General features: G+C 34.3%; 3 protein-coding genes across 5 annotated transcripts in view; 2 read left to right on the top strand and 1 right to left on the bottom strand.

Annotated features, from left to right (window-relative positions):
• Window positions 1-9,104, top strand: part of LOC125836770 (187-kDa microtubule-associated protein AIR9) — a 31,559-nt gene extending 22,455 nt beyond the window's left edge. For 2 of the 3 annotated variants that reach the window (XM_049515973.1, XM_049515975.1), the window contains exons 34-38: window positions 1,683-1,814; window positions 6,002-6,060; window positions 6,939-6,971; window positions 7,064-7,195; window positions 8,711-9,104. In XM_049515973.1, coding sequence (XP_049371930.1) covers window positions 1,683-1,814; window positions 6,002-6,060; window positions 6,939-6,971; window positions 7,064-7,195; window positions 8,711-8,887 — 533 coding nt within the window. In that variant the 3' untranslated portion in view covers window positions 8,888-9,104. Of the gene's footprint in view, window positions 1-1,682; window positions 1,815-6,001; window positions 6,061-6,938; window positions 6,972-7,049; window positions 7,196-8,710 lie in introns of all 3 variants that reach the window. The other variant, XR_007443466.1, reaches the window with a different exon arrangement.
• Window positions 9,105-10,899: 1,795 nt separating this feature from the next.
• LOC125836315 (cationic amino acid transporter 1-like) lies at window positions 10,900-12,785 on the top strand. The gene is made up of 2 exons (XM_049515499.1): window positions 10,900-11,800; window positions 11,896-12,785. Exons 1-2 carry the CDS (start codon window positions 10,900-10,902, stop codon window positions 12,783-12,785), a joined length of 1,791 nt encoding a protein of 596 aa, XP_049371456.1.
• A 3,893-nt stretch (window positions 12,786-16,678) lies between these two features.
• Window positions 16,679-21,848, bottom strand: LOC125836215 (cationic amino acid transporter 1-like). The gene is made up of 3 exons (XM_049515332.1): window positions 21,339-21,848; window positions 17,746-18,396; window positions 16,679-17,670 (listed from the first exon to the last, which is right to left on the bottom strand). Exons 1-3 carry the CDS (start codon window positions 21,754-21,756, stop codon window positions 16,916-16,918), a joined length of 1,824 nt encoding a protein of 607 aa, XP_049371289.1. The 5' UTR covers window positions 21,757-21,848; the 3' UTR covers window positions 16,679-16,915.
• Between the last annotated feature and the right edge of the window lie 1,715 nt (window positions 21,849-23,563).

The raw sequence follows: 23,563 nt of genomic DNA, 5'->3' as shown, positions 1-23,563 counted from the left end.
AGATCTAATACCAAGGGACTAATCTAGGTAAAGACAAAAATACCCCTCAAATCCTTTTAATCATTTTGTTTATTTTCTTGATTTTATGTTTTATATTTATACTAATAAATTTATTTAAATAAATTAGCTTACGAATTTTATTATTTAGACAAAAAAATTTGTTGCTAAAATGTGAGTTATTTAATCTATTTATTATTATATAAAATATTATAATCCGACTAATATGCTAATGTTGATGTATGAATTTAAGAACAATTCATAAGTCAAATAATGCCTCTTAACGAAAGTCCATTGAAACATTATACACAAGTAATCTAAACACAAGAGCATATATATATATGTTTGTATTGCCTAAAGATAGATTATTATCTTCATTTGCACAACTTGGACCTGGTGACCAAGTAGCATCCGTAGAAATCATGGAAATCCACTCATGAAAGAGATCAGAAATACAAGTTAAACAATGCATTAAAATTGAGTTTCTACTTACTTTCAAATGATTTTTTCTTTCAGATAATAGTTTTATATATTAGTTAAGAAACTATTACACTCAAAAAAATAAAAATAAAAATAATTCAAATTTGACCAAATAATTTAATTTTATATGATGATGATCGTTTCCTCCATAAGAATCTAATCAATTTTCAAAATATTTTTTTAAAAAAACATCTCGAGTATAAAAATAGTTTAATTTATTTTGCTATTTTTATTTTTTATTTTTATTTTATTTTATGATAAAGAGTGTTTTTTTTTAATTTATTGATACAAAACAAAGTTCAATAAATTCTCTATAAATTATTATAGTTGTGTGACCTTTTGAGATATTAACACCAATTTATTATGATGACAATTATTTACCCTCAAATAATTTAAGTGAGAAAATAGTTAACATGACAATAAAATTTTTATTCTCCTAGCTAGTTAAAATGCTATAAAAAATAATATTGTCCTTCAATTATCTACCTTGACCCAACTACATGAAATAGAAAATCCCATTATAACTCAAGGGTATAATTGGAAAGAATTATTTTTGTAGAGCTTTAAACCGCACACAAAACTAGGTGAGAAGCAATGAACCAAACACTTGATAAAAATAATCCTTGCATTACTAATCCATGCATTACAAATCCCTGCATTATTGATCTTTGTACCAAATGACCCCTTAAGGTATTCGATGGAGGTTCATCTTTTATATCTGTTTGTTTCCAAGTATAAATCCCCATTGATCACCCAATAAGAACAAGAAAAGCATTGAAGGGGGGTTGATAACAAATTATATTTAATTTAGTACTTCGCTGTATTATTTACGAGGTCCACTGCATCTGTTTCACTTGCGGCAGAGTTTACTGAGAAAGTAAGCATCAGAAGAGGGTAACAAGAAAATAGCTCATATCTATTAGACAAGATTCAAAGATTCAAACTATCTATCTATTAGAGAGGGTAACAAGAAAATAGCTCATATCTATTAGACAAGATTCAAACTACCAATCTATTAGACTATTACCTTGTCGCCTTTCAAGCGATTAAACCTTTGGTGTAGGAAACTGTTGTTTCAAAACCAAATAATGGGTGAACCAGTTCTTGAACATTTATATATTTTGTCCTTTGTATTTGGAAATCTCATCTATGCATAGCACCATGAAAAGTTGATAGGAACTTTCTAAAAGATGGTTTTGTTGCAGGGGAGACAGGAAGAATGTATGAAGCTAATGTTGATGACGTGGGCTATAGGCTGGTTGTGATATATACACCAGTAAGAGAAGACGGAGTTGAGGGGCATCCTGTTTCTGCTTCTACAGATCCAATTGCAATTGGTAAATAATCGTGAAGAACATTCATAGAGTAATTTTATGATGAGTTATTTTTTATTGATTGTTAATTGGGGGGATCCTTCACTTGGAGAAGAGGAGATGGCCATAGCTCAGCTTCCAGAATTGATAGGTTTTTATATTCATCTCAATGGGATGAATCTTTCACTCGGATCAAACAGAACTTGCTGCCCAGAATAGGTTCTGATCATAACCCCATCATGCTTGATTGTGGGGAACTGAATTCGAATAAGTCCTATTTCAAATTTGAGCAATGGTGGCTGAGGGTGGATGGTTTTGCTGATAAGATTAAGGAATGGTGGTTGTCTTTCAATATAAATGGCACAGGTTCTTACATCTTAGCTGTTAAACTAAAGATGTTGAAGCAAAAATTGAAAGAATGGAGAATGACACATAGAAATGATTGGAAACGTAAAAAGGAGGAAATTCTCCAACAGTTAGCAGAGATGGAAAAGACGCAGGAGCTGAGATTACTCTCAGAGGATGAACTACTCCAAAAGGTTCATCTAGCCATGGAATTTGAGGAGGTTGCCAAACAAGAAGAAATAGCGTGGAGACAAAGATCTCGAATACAATGGCTTAAAAAAGGTGATAAAAACACAAAATTTTTCCATAGGGTTGCAACAGCTCACAAAAGATTTAATTCTATTGACACTTTGGTGGTGGAAGGAAACTCTATCTCAGATCCAGAAGATATTAAAGGAGAAATCATCAACTTTTATCAAAAGTTGTACACAGAGACTGAACAGTGGAGACCGGAATTTAAGTTGCAAGGCTTGGAAACTATTACTGAGGAAGAAAGAGATTGGTTGCAAACTCACTTTGAGGAGGCTGAAGTTTTGAAGTGCATCAAGTCATGTGCCAGTGACAAGGCACCTGGCCCTGATGGCTTCCCCATGTGTTTTTTTCAGAGTTTTTGGGAGGTGCTTAAGTTTGATTTTATGAATGCAGTAAACCACTTTCACGAAAGACAAGAGTTTGAGAGGAGCCTCAATGCCACCTATGTGGCCCTTATTCCAAAGAAGCCAGGGGCAACTGAACTTAGAGACTTTAGACCAATAAGTCTTATTGGTGGAGTCTATAAAATTTTTGCCAAGCTTCTGGCAGAAAGAGTGAAAAAAGTAATCAGCAAGCTAGTCAACAAACATCAAATGGCCTTCATACAGGGCAGACAGATCCTAGATGCAGCTCTAATAGCTAGTGAATGTGTAGATTCAAGGATTAAAGGTGAAACCCCAGGAATCATGTGTAAGCTTGATATTGAGAAAGCCTATGATCATATGAACTGGGATTTCCTTATTAACATCCTGAGACAAATGGGGTTTGGAGAGAAATGGCTGAAGTGGATAGGATTTTGCATTAAAACTGTCAGGTTCTCTATATTGATTAATGGAGAACCTGCTGGTTTTTTTCCCTCAGAAAGGGGGTTGAGGCAGGGTGATCCTCTCTCTCCTTTCCTCTTTATTCTAGCTATGGAAGGACTCAATAGTATGATAAGGGTGGCCACTCAGAAGAAATGGTTAAAAGGGTTCAAAGTGGGCAACCAAGCTGGGGAAGATCTACAAATTTGCCAATTACTGTATGCAGATGATACTGTGATCTTCTGTGAGGCCAAGGCTGAGCAGGTGTGTTTCATCAGAATAATATTAGTAATCTTTGAGGCAGTGTCAGGGCTTTCTGTGAACTGGAGAAAAAGCAGCATGTTTCAAGTCAAGGACGTAGCTAACATCCAGTGTTTAGCAAATATTTTGAGTTGTAAGATGGAAAATCTCCCAACTACATATCTAGGGATGCCATTGGGTAACAACCACAAAGAATTAGAAATATGGGATGGAATTGTGGAGAAGACTGAGAAAAAATTAGCCACCTGGAAGACACAATACCTATCTCTGGGAGGAAGAATAACAATGATCAATTCTGTCTTAGATGCTCTCCCTACTTATGTTATGTCTCTCTTCCCCCTACCTGCTAAGGTGGAAGACAGATTGGATAAACTAAGGAGAGATTTTCTTTGGCTGGGCAACAAGGAAGGAAAGGGCATTCACTTGGTCAAATGGCAAACTGCCCAACTAAGCAAGAAATCAGGAGGTCTTGGCATTAAGAATCTAGGTCTGCAAAATAGGTGTTTACTGTCAAAATGGCTATGGAGGTTTGGTAAAGAGGGGCAAGCTCTGTGGAAGGATGTTATTGTTAGCAAGTATGGACAAACTGATTCATGGACATCCAACACTGTGACCAGCACCTATGGGGTCTCAGTTTGGAGGTCTATCAGAAATTTGTGGCCAAAACTAGCGAGGAACATATGCTACAAGGTGGGTGAGGGGACTAGGATCCGTTTTTGGAAAGACAAGTGGATAGGACAGAACTCCCTCATGGAGGACTTTGCAGATTTGTACTCTTTTTGTGACAACCCTGGAGCATCTATTGCTGAGATGTGGTCTCAACAAGGGTGGAATATAACCCTTAGGAGGCTCTTAAATGACTGGGAGGTGGATAGAGTAGCCAATTTACTGCAGAGGTTGGAAGATTTTCCGGGACTCAACACTAATCCTGATGCAATCAGATGGAAACATGATAGGGATGGGGAATTCTCTGTTGGAAGAATGTACAAAAGAGACCTGGCAACACAGCCGGGGGAGATTGCTGGACCTTGGAAACAAATCTGGAAATCCAACACCCCAACCAAGATAAAGTGTTTCACATGGTTAGTGTGCAGAAGAGCATGTCTGACTCAGGAGAGACTGAAAAAAAGAGGATTTCAGATTGTTTCTAGGTGCTTCTTTTGCCATGAGAAGGAGGAAACAAACAATCATTTGTTCCTTCACTGTAGAGTGACTGCCCAGATATGGTATCTGTTTCAAAGCATTATTCAAGATCCTTGGGTGGTGCCTGAGCATACTGCTGACCTATTAAACTGTTGGATGAGAAGAGGGGGAAGTAAAACACAGAAAAAATGGTGGAATCTAGTTCCATCTTGCATATGGTGGTCAATTTGGAAGGAAAGAAACAATAGGTGCTTTAAGAATATTACTAACCCAATGCAGAAAGTTAAAGAAAACTGCATTAATACTCTATATTTTTGGTGTAAAGAAGAGGGTATAGATGATGTAAATCAGTTAGTAGATTTCCTAGGCTATTTGTAATCATGACTACTTCGCCTTGGAATTTTTTTTGTTTGGTTGCCAGCATACCCTCATTGCTGATGAATACAACTTTACCATTCTCAAAAAAAAAAAAAAATTTTACAAGGAATTCTTTTATTAGCTGATTTTAGTTTCTTTGGCTTTTTTAGTTGATAAAGGTAACATCAGTTTCTTTGTCTTTTACGAGTGTAGTTATCATTCCTGTATCTTTCCATCTATTTCTGTGTCTTGGATATACTTCTAATTAGCATAAGTTTATGATGATGGGTGATAGCTGTAAATACTTGACTTTTCCAATCACATAAGTAACAGTTTTCTTGCTGAACCTGTGCAAGCTTGTTAATCAAATACTCTTCTCCCATTGAAGTACATGAGATCTGGCAGATTCTCTTTGTTCTGTTGACACATATTGAACATATACTTTAGGTGTAAGAAATATTATTGGTAAAACAGGTAGGATTACATGGTATACAAGCAACTTTGACTTTGTAAGGATCCACTAAGTTCTCCAAGAAGTGAAAAAAATTCATCAAATGTCTATTTGGTATTGTTGCTCCAGTCCTGGATAAGTGAATCTTCGGACACTTTGGTGTATTAGCATGTAAATCACTATACTGACTCTTCCGTTCACTTTTTGTTCCATAGAAGCCATCTTGATATTAAGCAGTCCACCATTCATTCTTGCAGTTTAAGTTTCTAAATTGGCAGTATTACCAATATAACCTTGATCATTCTCATCAAGTTTAACTCCAGTGTCTGGGTGGACATTGGTAAAATCAAAACCTATAGAACAATGGAGGGAAGAAAAATATTTCAACGGAAAATGAAATCATTTGTTTGCTCTTCGTTATTATCTTAATGATTTTGGGCTACCTCTATATATGTATGTAAGGTAGATTGCTAACAGTTGGTTATTATGCATGTAAAGCTTGATACTGAGATATTTTTTCTTTCACATTGGTGTCTTTGTTTCTTCTTATTCAACTGTTCATGTTTGGCTTTATTCTCCTTTTCTTTTCCTCATTGCAGAGCCTGATGTTCTTAAAGAAGTAAAGCAGAAGCTTGAGACTGGTTCCGTAAAGTTTGAGGTGTTACATCTCTTGAAATAATTTCCCAGATCTTGTTGTGTGTGATCTCCTTTTTCACCTTTTGAACTTCCCTACAACACCTTGTTTTAACATAAATCCATACGAATCGTTTGAAAGTTTGGGATTTAATTTAATGAAAGTTGTTTGTGGTTCACTAGCTATCACACTATAGTTAAAAGTCTTAAAATAGGTATTAATCATTCTATAAAAGTAAATGAACGTCTCCTTGGGAGTAGCTTCAGCCTTTAGCTAGGGTAAAATTAATTATTTAACAGTGCATGTCAAGCTTGTATTCTAAAATTGGTATTGTGAAATATATCTCTGCTCTCTAACATAAAACAAAAATCACAAGGGAAAATGATAAAAGAAGGGCGGGGGTTGTGATAAAGCCTGTATAATGTCATTAAAGGATGTTTAAGTTGCTAAAGATGAATGTAATCATCAAAATTCAAACATCTGCTTGTGAGCAAAGGGATTCAAGTTCCCTAATCAAATATGCTGTAGATTGTCCAAAGCAATGATATTATCTGATGAAAAATTTGTAATTGCTTGAGCGTATCTAGTTTTTCAGTAAGGCATTGAAGTGGAGAGGCTCTGGAGAAATACAATCTTGCTGTCTGTTTGTTTTAGCACCTTTTGAATTCAAATAAGATTGGCTCACATCTTGCATTAGGCTGCATCTCTGGAATTTAAATTTGTTTGGTATCACATCTCATCATCAGTTGTTTATGTTTGCAGCAATATATATATATTTACTTATTCAGTGTTTTATTCCTGTTTACGTCTTCTCCCAGCCCTAGCATGATATTATTTCCCCGTATGGCGTGTGCTGTTATTTTCAGTGTGTTAACATAAATTACTTGATGTCATTAATGCAGGCCTTGTGTGACAAGGATCAATCTACAAAGAAAGTTAGTGTCTTTTAATTCATTATTCAATTTCAGTTTCCAAATCATAAGTAAGAAAGATGAGGGATAAACTAATTATAGTTACAACTTTGCAGGTTCCAGGTATGGGGAATCTTGAAAGAAGAATTCTGGAAGTCAACAAAAAGAGGGTAAAGGTGGTGAAGCCTGGTTCTAAGACTTCTTTTCCCACAACTGAGGTTCGAGGAACATATGCCCCTCCATTCCACGTAAGTAAATCTATATCTGACTCCCGATTTCTGTTTGAAATATAGGTTTGGACATATGCCTCCGAAGGTATTTACTGAAATTAGTAAATTGATGAAACAATAAAGAAAATGTAGAAGAAGATAGAGGAAGACTATGACTTAATTAAAATTTGAGTAACAACTTGTATTTACAAAGAGATATGAGCCTAGTATATATACTAATTACATTTTCACTAACCGACTTCTCTTGATCTCAACAAGCTAACTATAACTATAAGCTTTTGACTTGTAACAAACTGTTAAGTAGTAGAAGCTTCTATTGAACTAGTTACAATTAGCCTCTTAATATTTTTATCTCAACAACTTCCTCAACCCATTTCTCTACCACTTTTTCATGATAGTAGAATTGTTCGAGAATCACATATGTTACCTAGCCCTACTATCCTCTTTAGAGATGCTAGTCTCAGACTTAACTCAAAATATGGCTTGAGCATAAGCATGGTATGATTATGTGAAGAAGGGACCTAGTAGAGATGATTTTGGAGTGTGGGAAAACAATTTTTTGTTGATATATGTTCTCATACACCGTTGGCGTGGCAAGACACTACAAACTAACTAAACCACACTAGGATATTCTCTTGGATGCTATACCTTCACTATTGCTCATTCAGACTTGTGGTTACTTGATTCATGAGCATGGCGTAGTACCCTATTATGGTGTCCTAAATATCCATACTAGAGTGGTAAAATCAGTCTGCCTGTAAGTCCGCGGGCAGTGGAATTTTATAGGCTTGGGCAGATCTAGAATGTTCGAGGTGCCTCTGGGTTTTCCTGAACGTTTCCTCTGGCAGCTAGCTTTTGAACCCTAGTGGATTGAGAACACATGCACTTGTAGAAGGGGTTTTTTTTTTAAAAAACTTTTCGCCATAAAACAATTACTCTATCAGATGTTATCCATAGTATTTTATGAGAGTCCTATGTATGTAACTGATGTTGCATGGTTCTCCTATAAAAAAATCAGAGAACTGATGAGCATAGCCTGGATTTATCTTATTGGGCACTAACATCACTGTTGAAGAGGCTCACATCTTTCATTCAGAAGACCTTAGATATATGCTGTTCTCATTAAAAAAATTATGTTCTATAAGTGATTCAGTGGTAAAGGTGTTCAGATAGCACTCAAGAGTATGACCTAGTTAGGTCACTGTAGTGGGTGCAAACCTTAAAGAGTAAAGTTCAAATTCCAGTAGAGATGAAAAGCACTAGGTTGTTTCTTCACATCTGCTCGAGTCTTGAAATAGTGTACAAGTTATCTGACACCTGTGCTGGTGACTAGTAGAATAAGTCATGATGCGCAAAAGATGGTCGTAAGACCCCCAGTACCAAAAAAAGGAAGTAAAAGGTCCATATGCTAGTTCAATAAATGACAGTAAAGTTTGTTTCCAATCTAGAATGTACTCAAATAGGTTGTTCTAGGAAATTTAAGGCATAATGGTCGGAGTTTAAGATTAACTCTTCATCCATGCCATTGTACAGGTGGAGCTGTTCCGAAATGATCAACACCGGCTGAGGATTGTGGTGGACAGTGAGAGTGAAGTGGATTTGCTGGTGCAGACTCGGCACCTCCGTGATATTGTCGTCCTTGTCATCCGAGGTCTTGCACAGAGGTTTAACAGCACCTCACTCAATTCCCTTCTCAAGATAGAGAATTAGCATCATATCATGTTCCTTGTTTTGTACATTAGTTGGTCTTTTTCTGTCTCTAACTCCAGCAGTTTGGTGTTGGTTTTTGTTTCTGTTTTCTGGTGAGGTATTGAGTTTCATCTGGCTATGCATTTTGCTTCTTCCATTTGTTTCTTATTGTGCCTAAGTTAGCTTGGTATTGTCTATGTAAATACAACATACCCTTGTGCATGAAAATACAAAGAAACACCGATTTGTGTTTGATATTTCACAAAAAAATTTAGTGTCATTTCTTTATATTGAACGTTCAACTTCAGCATTACTAGCAAGATGCGTCTTGTGTGCAATGTACAATACATGACAATGTGATTATGGGAAACTTTACAGCAAAGCTTATTGCACTCTGAATCGTTTAATTATAAATCACATATTAAAGTGACTGTATATATTCCCTCCGTCCCATATTAGTTGATCATCTTACTAAAAATATTTGTCCACCTTACTAAATTAAGAAAATATTAATTAATTTTTTCATATATTACTCTTGCAATTACTCTCTTTGTCCACTTTTATTTGTCACGATTTTCTTTTTTTAGAGTCAAACTATACAAACTTTGATTAACATTTCAAGACGTATTTTTTCATCATATTGATATGCAAAAAAATGTAATTTCTAGTACTTTTTGTATAGTTTTTGAATATCTAAATTTTTTGTTTAAAATATTGAATTTATGTAATCTAATTTAACTTTGAAAATTAGTCAAATTGATTTTTGAAAAACGCAACATGACAATTAAAAGTGGACAGAAGTAGCAATACTTTTTGAAAACGTTCATATTTGTTTGTAAAATTCTTAACAAGTTTTTTAAGGGGTGAATTAGTAAAATTATCTTATTTATGATTTCTTAATATACGTATAAAAGGAAAGTGATTAATTAATATGAGATGGAGGGAGCAACATTTAACCATGATTAAGTGATAAAAATCAGTTCAGACTTCAACGTATTACACATTTAATTAAGGTTTCAACTTTCAAAATTTGTAGATTTATTCTTCGTATTACTATAAAGGAAATAGAAGTTAAATTCTAGTACTTAAGATTTTATGATATAGAAGCAAGAGCACTTCAAGCAAGTTATATTCAAGTATAATAATTAAACAAATCTTGATTAATTCTAATAATTAAGAAAAAACATACGTATCCTTGGAAGATTTATTTTTTTTCCTAAAAGAGTTAGTATTAGATAAGAAGTTTAATAAAGGGCAAATTTTTAAATTGGGTTAGTAAAAAATATATGATAATTTCTCATTAAAGAATGATACCTAACAAAGTTAAACTCTACCAATTCATTAATAATCTCTTTTTTTGGTTGAGGAACAAACTTTTATTTTTACAAAATCATAGTGCTATAAATAGATAAAATCAAATATCCTTAATACATAGGGTTTTAACAACCTGAGGAAGATTAGACGAACACCATATTGAATCCAGGTTTTGTCAATCATCTCTTCTTTTCTTCATAAATTTATTTTGTTTGAATGTATTATAAATCAGTTTGATTTATCAGTGAATTCTGAAATATATTGATAAATAGGTCTCAAGTATCCTCAACATTGCATGTGTAGGTTGTTGTATACATTGTAAGTGGAGAGTTGATTATTTATAAATTAAACATCTATGTGATCGACAAAGAAACACTAGGTGATTCTTTTCATCTGTTTAGCCTGGGTGAACAGAGTTACCTAGTACCTCTCACAAGTGTATTGAGGTGGGCGAAAGTTATCCTTGACACCACGTTCATAAAAAGAAAAAAATCTATGTGATCGCTCAATAAGTTATTCCTTTTTACAAAAATTAAAGCTTAAAGACTCATTTAAGGGGAGATGTAGACACATCTCGAACCCAAGACCTCTGTTTATAGAATTAAGTTTGATATGATATTCAAAGGAAATATTGGTACTTAAGTGGTCAGATAACAAATCCTATAAAGCAAACTAATTTTGATTAAGACATTAGTTTTATTCATAATTTGCAGGAGAAAATGATTAATAGCAATAACGAAAATGTTGATCAAAGGCATAGTACTCTGACGAAGAGGGGCTGTGGATGCAGCAAAAATGATTTTTTGCCAGAGGAATCGTTTACGAGCTGGGGAAGTTATGCTCAGGCATTACGTGAGACAAAAACAAGGCTTAAAAACCGCGTATTGTCTCGTTCTTCGGACCAATCAGAGCTCCATGAAATACGCGATTGCAGCCAGCATCAGATGAAGAAGTCGTTGAACTGGTTTGATTTGATTTGGCTTGGTATTGGAGCAGTTATGGGTGCTGGTGTTTTTGTACTAACTGGTGAAGCTACTAAAAGCTTAGCTGGCCCTGCTGTTTTACTGTCTTATGCTATATCAGGCATCTCTGCTTTGCTTTCAGTGTTGTGCTATACAGAATTCTCAGTTGAACTCCCTGTTGCTGGTGGATCATTTGCGTATCTGAGAGTGGAACTTGGCGATTTTGTCGCTTTCATTGCTGCAGGGAACATTCTGTTTGAGTACATTGTGGTTGGTGCTAGCGTAGCGCGATCCTGGACTTCCTATTTCGCGACTCTATGTAACCACAAGCCTGATGATTTCCGTATCAATGTCTCGAGTCTTGCTGAGGGTTACAACCACTTAGATCCTGTAGCAGTTGTTGTCTCACTGCTCATTTGTGCATGTGCTTGCATTAGCATGAAAGGGTCCTCGCGATTCAACTCCATTTTGACCATACTACATGTTGCTGTCATGGTTTTTGTACTTGTTGTTGGCCTAACTCAGGCTAATTTGGCTAACTTTTCACCCTTTGCACCTTATGGTGCCCGTGGCGTCCTGAAAGCATCAGCTATGCTCTTCTTTGCTTATGTTGGATTTGATGGTATCACAACTCTAGGGGAAGAGATCAAGAATCCAGGTAAGCAGATCGAGCCGGAAATACTGAAAGTTCTATACTAATACATATATATATCGTGAACACCCTTAACAAAATTTCTTGCTTCGCTACTGCAGGTAGGGATATTCCTGTGGGACTAATAGGTTCTATGGTGGTGGTCATCATAACATATTGCCTTCTAGCCGCAACGTTGTGCCTTATGCAACCTTTTAATCAAGTGGATGTTAATGCCCCTTTTACCATTGCCTTTCAAGCTGTAGGGATGAATTGGGCAAAGTACATAGTTGCATTTGGGGCATTGAAAGGGATGACAACAGTTTTGCTGGCCAATGTTATTGCTCAAGCTAGGTATTTTACGCACATTGCAAGAACTCATATGGCCCCTCCATTTCTTTCTGTAATCAATGAGAAGACAGGGACCCCTGTCACTGCTACAGTTGTAATGACTGTCGCGAATTGCATAATAGCCTTCTTTACAAGTCTTGACATATTGGCAAACCTCGTTTCAATTGCAACGTTGTTCGTGTACTCACTGGTTCCCCTAGCACTTCTAGTGAGACGTTACTACGTGTCAGGGGAAACACCGGACAAGGATAGGAACAAACTCATCATGTTCTTGGTTTTGATCATATTGTCCTCAATTGGATCGGGTGTTTTCTGGGCAATCAGCGAGCACACTTGGTTAGGGTGCATAATTTGCGCTGGAGTCTGGTTTTTCACCACGTTGGGGCTAAATTTAACACTCAAGGAAGCGCGAAAGCCTAAGGTGTGGGGAACACCATTGATGCCATGGCTTCCATCTGCTAGTATAGCTATTAATGTGTTCATCATGGGCTCGATTGATGGTGCATCATTTGTGAGATTTTCAGTTTGCACCGCGATTTTGCTCATTTACTACTTGCTTGTAGGATTGCATGCTACCTATGATGGAGCCAAGGAAATTGAGAGCAAAGGTACAAATACTACTGACATTGAAGCCATTGCAAGGACAAATGCCAATGAGTAGCTTGTAATTAGGAATAGAAGATAGTAGTAGGTTGATTTTGCAAGTATTTATGGCTGTGTGAAATATTAACTTAGTTTTCTAACCTTTTAGTTTAATTGTTAACTTTATCAAGTTAGGACAAGGTTACTTGCCATTTATTTCAAGTTACCAATAAATGTCCCATTTATTTAAAGGGATTCAATAGGAAAGGCCATAGTACACCCGCTTGACTCCTTGTGGAGTATAGCTTACATTCAAACATCTGATTGGGGAATGGGTAATGCCCATGAAACTCCGGCTGAAAGGTAAGCCTGCTAAGCCGTAGGGTTGACTCGGAGATCTAGGTGGCTTAGTAATGCATGAAGGGAAGCTCTTCGAGATTTATATTTATGTCAACGGCTTGTGTAGTGGTTGACCTTATAAAGCTCGCTAACTAAGCGTAGCTTCCCTCTCTCCTTCACTTATCAAGAAAATAGTCAAGCCTGCCAAGTCGTAAGGTTGACTCGGAGATCTAGGTTGCTTAGTAATTTATGAAGGGAAGCTCTTCGAGATTTATATTTATGCAGTGGTTGGCCTTATAAAGTTCGCTAAGCGTAGCTTCCCTCTCTCCTTCACTTATCAAGAAAATAGTCATCAGTATTCTATAAGCGACTTGATCGAGTCTACAAAATTTTGTTTTACTTATTGCATCCCCTCGTCCAAAAAAGTTATTGTACTATGTATAGGTGAAATTTTATTTTATTATATATTTTTATAAATGGCTAAATCTCATATACATGAGAGAGATAACTTTTTTAAATTGAAAATCACTATCGCAAATATTTTACAGCACATATTGTTTGTTTCACGGACACATCAGTGTCCATCGTAACAAAATATTGTTGTGCGATACATACGATACGGGCCGTTATATCAAACTTGAAATAATATATGGTGTTAATCTTTACAGTTTAATTATTAAGGATGTAAGTTGGGTATACGAATAAAGTCTCCTACATAATAGTAGTATGAAAATAAAAATAAAAATAAAATTATATATAAGGTGTAGAAATACTCTAGTGGCATGAGGCCATCTTTGAGAAAATTGTACAAGCATAACTCAAAGCAGACAAATTCATATCATATTGAATATTGTTTGGTTAATTTAGTCCGATACAATCTATCTTTATATGTAGCTTTAAAGATACATACAAAAAAAAAAAATAACTAGGCATTCACGGCTATAAATACTTGATGATGCAACTGGGATCATACACGACTCCTCAAATTAAGCTCAGAAGGTGGTTAGTCATGTGAAACTTAGTTCTGTTTCGTGTGCAAACAAATCCCTGCATTGGTAGTTGGAAAAGAAAGAGGTATTACATATAATTAGGTGTAGGAATACCCCTTAAAAATGTGACATTCTTTATAAAAGCTCGTGCTTAATCCAAATTGAATAATACTTTCTTAGTCCAAAATAAACGTATTTCTAATACTTTTTTTTAGTTCAGTTGAACGTTTACATGAATTATACATGTATAACGAGTTTTCCAATAAATATTCTATTTCTAAAAATAAAAGTTTAGAGAAAGCAGAAAGGTAATATTATTTTGAAGTATATGATAAATTCTAAAAAATCATTTATTTTTGAACCAAGTTTAATTTAAGATTGTCATTTTTGTTATTTATTATATCTCGTGGTCCATGCATTATTTTTAAAAAAAAAATAATCATTCTTGTAGTCTATAATTACTTATTTTGTGGTCGATCTCTTCCACTAGGTCGAGTAGATGAGAGATGAATGATGTGTTGATTTTTAACTTTAGTAATAGTGGATGTGGTACCATGAATGAAATCGTTTTTTTGAAAATTAAATATTTTAATTTTAAATTTTAGTTTTTTTGATAGAAAATGTTATTCCTGAATAGGTTGTAGTGATACAAAATCATATTAACTTTAGAATTTAAAGTTTATTGAATTTGTCCCAAATTATAACTCATTTTAGATATTGAATTCATAATTAATTTTTTTATATATATATTTAATAAATTTTATGTATGATACAAAATATAACCAAAAAGTATGAATTTGTCTATATTACCATCCACTAATTATTTTGTGGCCGGCTTATAATAAGCAATAACTACTAATTTTGTCCATCACCATCCTCTATTTATTGTTGTGGCTAATAATAAGCAAAAACTACTAATTTTGTCCATCGCCATCCACTATTTATTTTGTGGCTAATAAAATGATCATGCAGAAGGAAATTAGAATAAAATTAAATCTGACAAGTTAAACTTTTAAATTGTTTTCATTAATTTGGTAAAGAAAATGGACTTTGGGTTGAATTTAATTCAAAAAATTAGCTCATGACTCTATGATTGTTGATCAATTTTTCTCACTTGACTCAATAGTTGAACTTAATTATTACACTTTTGATATTACGAATTATGTTTAGTATTTTTTAAAATTTTAGTAATTCAAGTACACACAAAATATATACACGTACATGTTCTATCGAAAATGATGAGTTTGATTGAATCCGTAATTACATGCTACAATCGACACTGATTATCATGTTACATGTTTACTGTTATTATTGGCCATAAAGATACGGCACGCATGACACTAACTCAACCCTAAAAGTTGTTCAAGTCAATATAAAGAGGCCAATAATTGTCATTCCTTTTCTTATGGGAACTTTTTAACACTCATGCCCAAACCTTGTTCACTGGAGCATGAAGAATTGGATGAACCTAACTATGATATCATGTAAAGATATAACACTTGAGCCCTAACTTAACTCCAAAGTTAGCTCAAAAGATGAGGATTATCGAAGTCCATATAATTAAGGAGATCAAATTTCTATCCTTTCACATATGAGACTTATTGACATTGGCATTAGCTATAGATTCATATCCAAATATAATAATATTAATCCTTCATTAATGAAAGTGATTAATTATAAAGATCCTGCAAAGGTCACTAAAGAAGGATTATCCAAAACACTTGTGTTTTACTATCCATTAGCCGGTAGGATTATTGAATTAAAGAGTAATAAGAATCTTGTTGTGGATCGTGCCTGGTTCTGATGGAATCATTGGTTGCCCTCTTTTATTGGTTCAGGTAAATTATTAGTACTTTTTTCTATCGTGTCTTAATAGTTAATGAAGTAAGTGAAAATCTTTGTAACACTACATTAACAATGTTTTTTTAGTTGTAATTAATTAATGACAATAGCTTGATTGTAGCTAAATATGTTTTTTTAAAGGCAACTATTAGTGACAATTATATTTTAACCCTTTTTGAAAAGGTCGCTAAAGCCTATAGCTAGCGACATTAAATTCAATGATAATTAACTAATATTAGTAAAGATTTTAATATTCTTTATAAACATACATATTTATTGCAGTTAAAAGTTATTTTTATTATAGTAGGTAATTGGTTTCAAATCTCAATGAGACATAAACAAAACATTACTAGTCGGTGGTTTGTAAATATGTGTCTAAAATTTGATAGGCAAAATTACACGCTTGTGGGATATGTATATATATAACTAGTTTTAATACACATGCGTTGAACAAAAAAAAATCAAGTAAACGACTATACATGAAATAATAAAGTATAAGTTTGTATGTTATGATTACTAATTGCTAGTAAATTTATGCGGTTATGAAGAAAGAAATACATAGTTGGCATAGTGGGAGCAAATGTACAAATACTACTGATATTGAAGCCATTGCAGCAAGGACAAATACTTTGGAGACTGGAGTAGCTTATAATTAGGCAGATAATTAGGAATAGAAGATAGTCGTTGTTGATTTTGCAAGTATATATGGCTTTTACCTGTTTTTGTTCTTTTCATTGGTATATCTCAATACAAGACAAGCGCATAAAAGAATATAAAATCAGAATCGAGCTATCGCGCAATCTAAGTAACCTTCCCATCTCCTTTATAATCCAAAGCGGCATATGCCAGAAGGGTACAAAGCCATCGTAAGATAATCTGCACAATGTTTAATACTAGTACAATGCAGCAACTTGTACTTGTCTACTTTAGAAACAGACTCTATACAAACGGACTAACATCATATGCATATATCAAGACAAATAAAATAGGAGTACTAGCTAGGAATGTAACATTGTACTATCATTTAGACACAACTAATTCAGTTACCAGAAGCAACAGGAGCAATAGGAACATCTTTGCTAACAACCACATTAGAAGTACCATTTCCTTCTACAATATTGTTCTTCCACCCTTTGCTCTTTTCGAATTCCTTTGCTGTGTCATAAGAAGCATGTAGCCCGAAAAAAAAGTAATAGGCCAAAAGAAAACCTGTCCAGCCAGCAAATCTGATGAATGAATCTTTATCTATCGAGCCTAGTAGGAAAATGTTGATAGCTATTGATAATGATGGCAACCAAGGTACAAGAGGCACACCCCAAAGCTTTGGATTACGAGCCTGAGGAATGAAAATACAAATTCCTGCAGTTGCTGAAAACCAAATAGGCAGAGTAAAGCAGTATGCAATCCATCCTTTCTCGCTAAGTCCCCAGTAAGCAGCTGTGGCGATTGAGGACCCGAGGATGAGTAATAGGCATATAATTAGCTTGTTGCGGTTTGCGTTTGTGGTCACACCACTCACATAGTAACGACGAACGAGGAGAGCGAGGGCCACGAGCATGAAGATGAAAAGGGTGGAGATTGACAAGAGATTGGAGAGAATTTCGAGCTTCGTGAAGAAGGCAATGATTGCAGTAGCAGACATCATGACCGCCGTGGCATTGACGGGAGTCCCTGTTTTTTCATCAACATAGGAAAACCACGGAGGCATCATGTGAGTCCGCGCAATGTGAGTGAGATAACGAGCCTGACCAACCGCGCCTACAAGCAACACTGAGGTCATTCCTTTCAACGCACCTGCAATTAGTGGTGAAGTCAGAAATTTCGCTAAATGTGTTCAAAATTTTCATATATATGTAGCTCCGCCCCTACCTGCAGCCACAATATATTGCGCCCAACTCCATCCAACAGCTTTGAACGCCACAGAAAACGGAGCATTAGGATCAATGCTCTGATAAGGCTGCATAAGACAGAGTGTTATAGCCAATAAACAGTACACAGTAGTGGTGATCACCATAGATCCAACTAGGCCAATGGGGATATCTCGAGCCGGATCCTTAGTTTCCTCAGCCATAGTCGAAACAGCATCAAAACCAACATAAGCAAAGAACAACACCGCAGAAGCTTTGAAAATGCCACGAGCACCAAATGGCGTAAAGGGGGTGTAGTTCTTGGTATCCGCCTTGATTAGGCCACAGATGATGATGAAAACAATCACCACAATGTGAATGATCGAGGCAACATAGTTGAGACGAGAAGATCCTTTCGTGCTACGAATGGCAATGATGCAGATGATGAAGCAGACCGCAACAGCGATTGGGTCAAGTTGGTTGTAGCCCTTGGCTAAACCATGAGCCGTGATGAGGAATTTGTCAGGCTTGAAGTTCAATAGAGTTGCAAAGTATGAGGTCCATGAACGAGCCACTGCAGCACCACCAATCACATATTCAAGAAGGATGTTTCCAGCAGCAATAAAGGCCACAAAGTCACCAAGCTCCACCCTCAAGTAGGCAAATGAACCACCTAAAATAATCATTTTAAAACTTTTAGTACATATATCCCTTAATAAAAACTCCATGAACATTGTTGAATAATTAAGTAAATAAAAGTAAGATGTATCTAAAAGTTTATGTTTTTCAATGAAGATAGTCATGCATACACTTCAACAAACATTAATTTGCAGTTAGTGATTATAATTTCAACTTATCGAGCATATTCGATGAGTTTATCTGATCAAGACTTCATCTTAGATGCAATGATTTTAAGTTAATCAACACGTTAACACCATGAGTTTCATAATTAGCATGCATATTTACTAATCATTTTATGAACAGAGTAAATGATATAATTCATTTTGTCGATCGAAATGCAGTAACAACATTTCACAATTATATCAAAATAATCCAAACAATAGAAGAATTTACAAAGGATTAGACTATATACTTTTTAGAAAACCAAAACCAAAATTGACAAATGGGGGTGTGCACAGGGAATATAAAAGTGTAAACGGGTAAAAAATTTCGTGAGGTCAACAATATTGGATTTTATACTACAGGATAATAATGGATCCACATCTCTATTTTTTTCTACTTAAATATCAGGTTTTTATATACGTTTGAATTTGTGATATTACACCTAACTTACTCATGATATGTTTTACCACTAAACCAAATACTTCAAAATTCAATTTCATGATTCTCAAAGTAAAACGATATTCCCCTTTGTCTTATCCTATAGTCGTCCCACAAAAAGGAGGAAAATCAATGAAAATATTGTATGAACTCTGACCTAATTGTAAAATGACGTTATTGCATTGCAAGATGTATCTTTTTCATGTATTAATATGAGAAAAATTGTAACTTTTAGGGGTCGTTTGGTAGAGTGTATAAGAATAATGCTTCTATGATGTATTAGTAATGCATGCATTAGTAATGCTTGCATTAGTTATGCTAGCATTATTTCTTATACATTGTTTGGTTTGATGTATTGGAAATAGCAAGCCTTGTATAAAGACTATTAAAAAAATATTTGTTTACAAAAATACCCCCACATTCTTTTACAAAAATAATAATAATAATAATTATTATTATTATTATTAGAGGGTAGTTTTGTCATTAGTTAATCTAATGCATGCATTAAAACCATTGCATTGCTAATACCTAGAAATCCATGGTATTAGCAATACACACTTTAATACACAATAGAGTGTATTACTAATGCAAGCATTAGTTATACATAGGTTGGAAAAGAGTACCAAACAAGGTACTAGTAATACACAATGCTAATGCATGCGTTATTTTTTCTAATACACTCTACCAAACGACCCCTTAGAATATTTAGATTTTAAATTTTAAAAATATCAAACTAATTTAAAATTTAATTTTAAAAACTAATAAAATTAATTCTCATAAAATAAAATGTAACCAGATCCTAAAAAGTCCAAAAGTGCAGCCGGAAATGTTAAGTTAGCTTTGCGTTTCCAACCCGGAATGTTGAATCTTCAACCCTGGCCCCATTACCCATGCCATACCTGCTTAGTGGGGACTGCAGGGAGACTCTAATTTCTATTTTGCTGGCGCTGACTATAGAAAAGGAGAATCACAACTTTTGGTTCATTTCATTTTCATATTGGGCTGTACACAACTCACACCATTGCGGAAGAAAAAGTTATAATGAAATTAGTTATGATTGGTATTAAAAATATGATATTTCAAACGTTATAATCAAACAAGGCATTATGATTTATGGGATACTAAAAATTTATTCTAGGATTATCTCCTTTTATCCATTACACCAAATGTGTCTTCTTCATTTGGAAAAAAAAGAAATATCCAAACTTTATAGCTTCGTGACTACATACCCCTATTAAGTTAATGCCTCAGGTACAATTCACTAATCGTTTGGTTGAGAACAAGTTATTCTTGAATTAATTATTCTGAGATTAACTATCTTGAGATAACTTATCCCACCATGTGTATGCAATAACTTATCACATTGCAATGGTATAAATAGTGGAATAAGTTATCCCCAACATAACAATCAAACAAGACACTATAATTTTATCCTAGACTTTTTTTATCCCAAAACTATTTATTTTTTATCCCTCAAACCAACCGAACCGACTCCTAAGTATCAGCAACATGGTGGCCTGCAGAGAGCGACTGAGCGTGGGATTATTTAATTAAGAGATGTAGACTTTTTATTAATTAATTGATTACTCCTACTTATTAGGATCCACTGTTTCAACTAGATCGACTAAATGATTAACTTCAAACATTTTTAAATATGAAATGCAAATTATTGACAAATGCATGTGTACGCTAACTAGCTGTTAATTTACTATTATTTTCTTTTATACAACGACAAAACACTCTTAATCCAAACTTTCTTTTATATTAATTAAAATACCATCCCTGGCTAACGTAGAAGAAGAAACACACAAATACAGACAAAAAAATTTTAAAAAATCATGTTATAACGTATAATGCCCTTAGTTTTCAAATAGTTGTCACTATCTTTCAAGTCCCGTTTGTCCAACAGAGAACTTTGCATAATATTCACAAAATTTGACTTTTCGTTGTAATAATATCAACTTAAAATCAAAACTCCTTGTACAATTTCTTGTAGAAAAAAAATTAACTTTATCTTGACGACAAATTTACCTGCATATGAAACGTGATTTTAAGAAAATAGATCAATTTATATATACGTGTAAAATTTACTATATCATGTTACTTCGTATTTTCTAAGTTGCTATTCCACTATATTTACGGAAAAGTCTTAACATTCTCTTAATTAGAAGTCTCGTGTTTAGAGAATGAAAAAATCTTAATAGAAAATATTTTCTAATCCTATGTGACATGAATTTAAATTAATCAGAGGTCCAAAGCAGGTACTTAGTGTGAAAGCAAGGGTTTAGACAAATTCAAATTAATGGAGATTTCAAAACTATTAATGATGAATACCTGCAACAGGGATCTCAACGGCAAACTCAGTGTAGCAGAAGACAGAGAGCAAGGCGGAGACGCCGGAAACTGCATACGACAGTACAACAGCAGGGCCTGCATCCTGGCTCGCTTCAAGCCCCGTCAGCACGAAGATTCCTGCTCCAATCACCGCTCCCATCCCGAACCATATTAGGTCCCACCATGTCAATGTCTTCTTCATTTCATGGTGACTTCGTGACTTCGCCTCCAGCTCTGCTTCATCATTCGATCGCGTCAACGCCCGTTCGATTAACCTCGTCGGAGTCTGCCTCAGCGCATTCGCGTAATTTCCCCAGCTCTTGAACGATTCCTCCGGCAGAAAATCGTCTTTTGTGCACACACAATTTCTTCGCCTGATTCCTCCTCCTGATTCCGGTACTTCACTTTCTATCCCCATGTTTTTTCACTTTCTGCATATTTTGAATATATCAAAAACTAATTAGCAGTAGTACATAAAATCTGATTACATTACAAGCCGTAACAATCCAGAATTTTGAATTTTATGAGTTCTACATTCTACCAAAAAAAAAAGCATTTCAATTGACTTTTCGATAAATTATTTATACATGTTAGGTAGATTTTTAACGGAATTCTGCCAAACTCGTGGATAGTGTTTGGTACTCCTAAATCCCTAACAAAGACTACTATGTATTCACAGAGACTTGAATCCGAGACATGTGATTAAGGAAACAGAATAAGAAAATTTCAATAAGATGTTTTCCCGAGAAAATCTGTGAATTGAGGAAGACTTAACGATGACTCCGGGTAATAATTTTAACTTACTTCATAACTCATAAATGAAGAAAAAAATCATATCTCAGATCCCAAAATATGCAAAGCAAAACAAAAGTAGTACCTAATTGGTTTCACTGAATAATTGAAGAAAAGAGAATAGAAGGAAGATGAAATATATACCTGGTGATTAGCAAGGGATTTAGTTGAAAGCTTGAAGAGATACACTGGTAATATGCAATGTATGTTGACAGTACACTATATATAAAGAGGTATTTATGTGTGTGTGAAGAAGATCTTCTTGATTCTGCCGTATATGGAAAGAAACTAAGTATGTATATATATATATGGAAATATATGAGTAGGTGTTAGCTGTAAGATTTGGTATCCAAATTTTAAATTTTGATTTTAAATCAGTGTCTGTTTTCAAGTTTATAATAGCATGTAATGATAAACATTTACTTACAAAAAAAAACATGGATATATACCATTTATTAATGTGGTGTCTTAGGATACTCTGATACTTTTGTTTATGGAGTATGATTTGTTCATTTGGTAAGATTGTGTGAGTTTTGATAGTTTTCACAAATTGTGGGGCTTTTATGTTTACGAGAGAAAATACAATGTTCAAATAAAATTTCAATTTTAACTCAACATAATTTTGAATTATTGATTTAAAATCATGTCCAAACGGGACCTTATAGAGCCACACTATGGGTGTATTTGGTATGGAAGAAAATGATACTTGAAAGTAAGGAAAAACAAGTTGCATAAGTGACGTTTCAAATTTATTATTTCCTCCGTGCTCACCCAATCCTCACTCCCTTGACCATCCCAATTCCCCGAACCACCACTCCTCATCCCTATCCGTCTCCATATCATTTTACTAGATAAGATATAAATGATTTTGGATAATATTTTCTTACTTACTTACCAAACACTAAAAAATAAGTAAGAGACCCACTTGAAGAAAATCATGTTCCGTGAAAAACATTTTCCTTCCTAACAAACACACTCATATATTAATAAAGTTAGATCAAATAACAGAGTATAAAATAAATAAAAACACAAATATTTGATATACAAAAAGAAAGAGAAAAACGTGAAGACCTTTATCTTAGAGTCAACTCCAAAATCCCTTGAAATAATATAAAAATATATATTAGGAAAATCCAAAGAGGAGCTATAATTGAAATACTTACGCTTGTCTAGTCAGTTGGAATAGCATGTACCATTGACTTCCATGTTTAAACCCTCTTTGTTAGTTGTTACATTCAGACGCAAATTGAAATATTTTCCTACTACGTAGTATATATATATTTTTAAATTAAAAGACATATATTACCTTATCAATTCAACCGTTTTGACCTTTTAGTTATTTTCCTTTTAATGTTAAAAATATGCAACTCACTGTTAATAAATATTTATTTAATCCTACTTGGTTCAAAAAAGGAACAAATCCATCCTTGTAG

This window comes from Solanum verrucosum, unplaced genomic scaffold (genome assembly GCF_900185275.1).
Source record: "Solanum verrucosum unplaced genomic scaffold, falcon-dt-bn FXZP01000278.1, whole genome shotgun sequence".
Lineage (NCBI taxonomy): Eukaryota > Viridiplantae > Streptophyta > Magnoliopsida > Solanales > Solanaceae > Solanum > Solanum verrucosum.
Note: the sequence above shows the minus strand (reverse complement) of the source record. Positions and strands in the feature narration are given on the sequence as shown.

Coding starts and splice junctions, on each gene's coding strand:
- LOC125836315 (XM_049515499.1), top strand. CDS start 10,900: ATGATTAATAGCAATAACGAAAATGTTGATCAAAGGCATAGTACTCTG. Junction 11,801..11,895: donor GGAAGAGATCAAGAATCCAG/GTAAGCAGATCG, acceptor TCGCTACTGCAG/GTAGGGATATTCCTGTGGGA.
- LOC125836215 (XM_049515332.1), bottom strand. CDS start 21,756: ATGGGGATAGAAAGTGAAGTACCGGAATCAGGAGGAGGAATCAGGCGA. Junction 18,397..21,338: donor CGTTGAGATCCCTGTTGCAG/GTATTCATCATT, acceptor TGATTATTTTAG/GTGGTTCATTTGCCTACTTG. Junction 17,671..17,745: donor GCAATATATTGTGGCTGCAG/GTAGGGGCGGAG, acceptor CACTAATTGCAG/GTGCGTTGAAAGGAATGACC.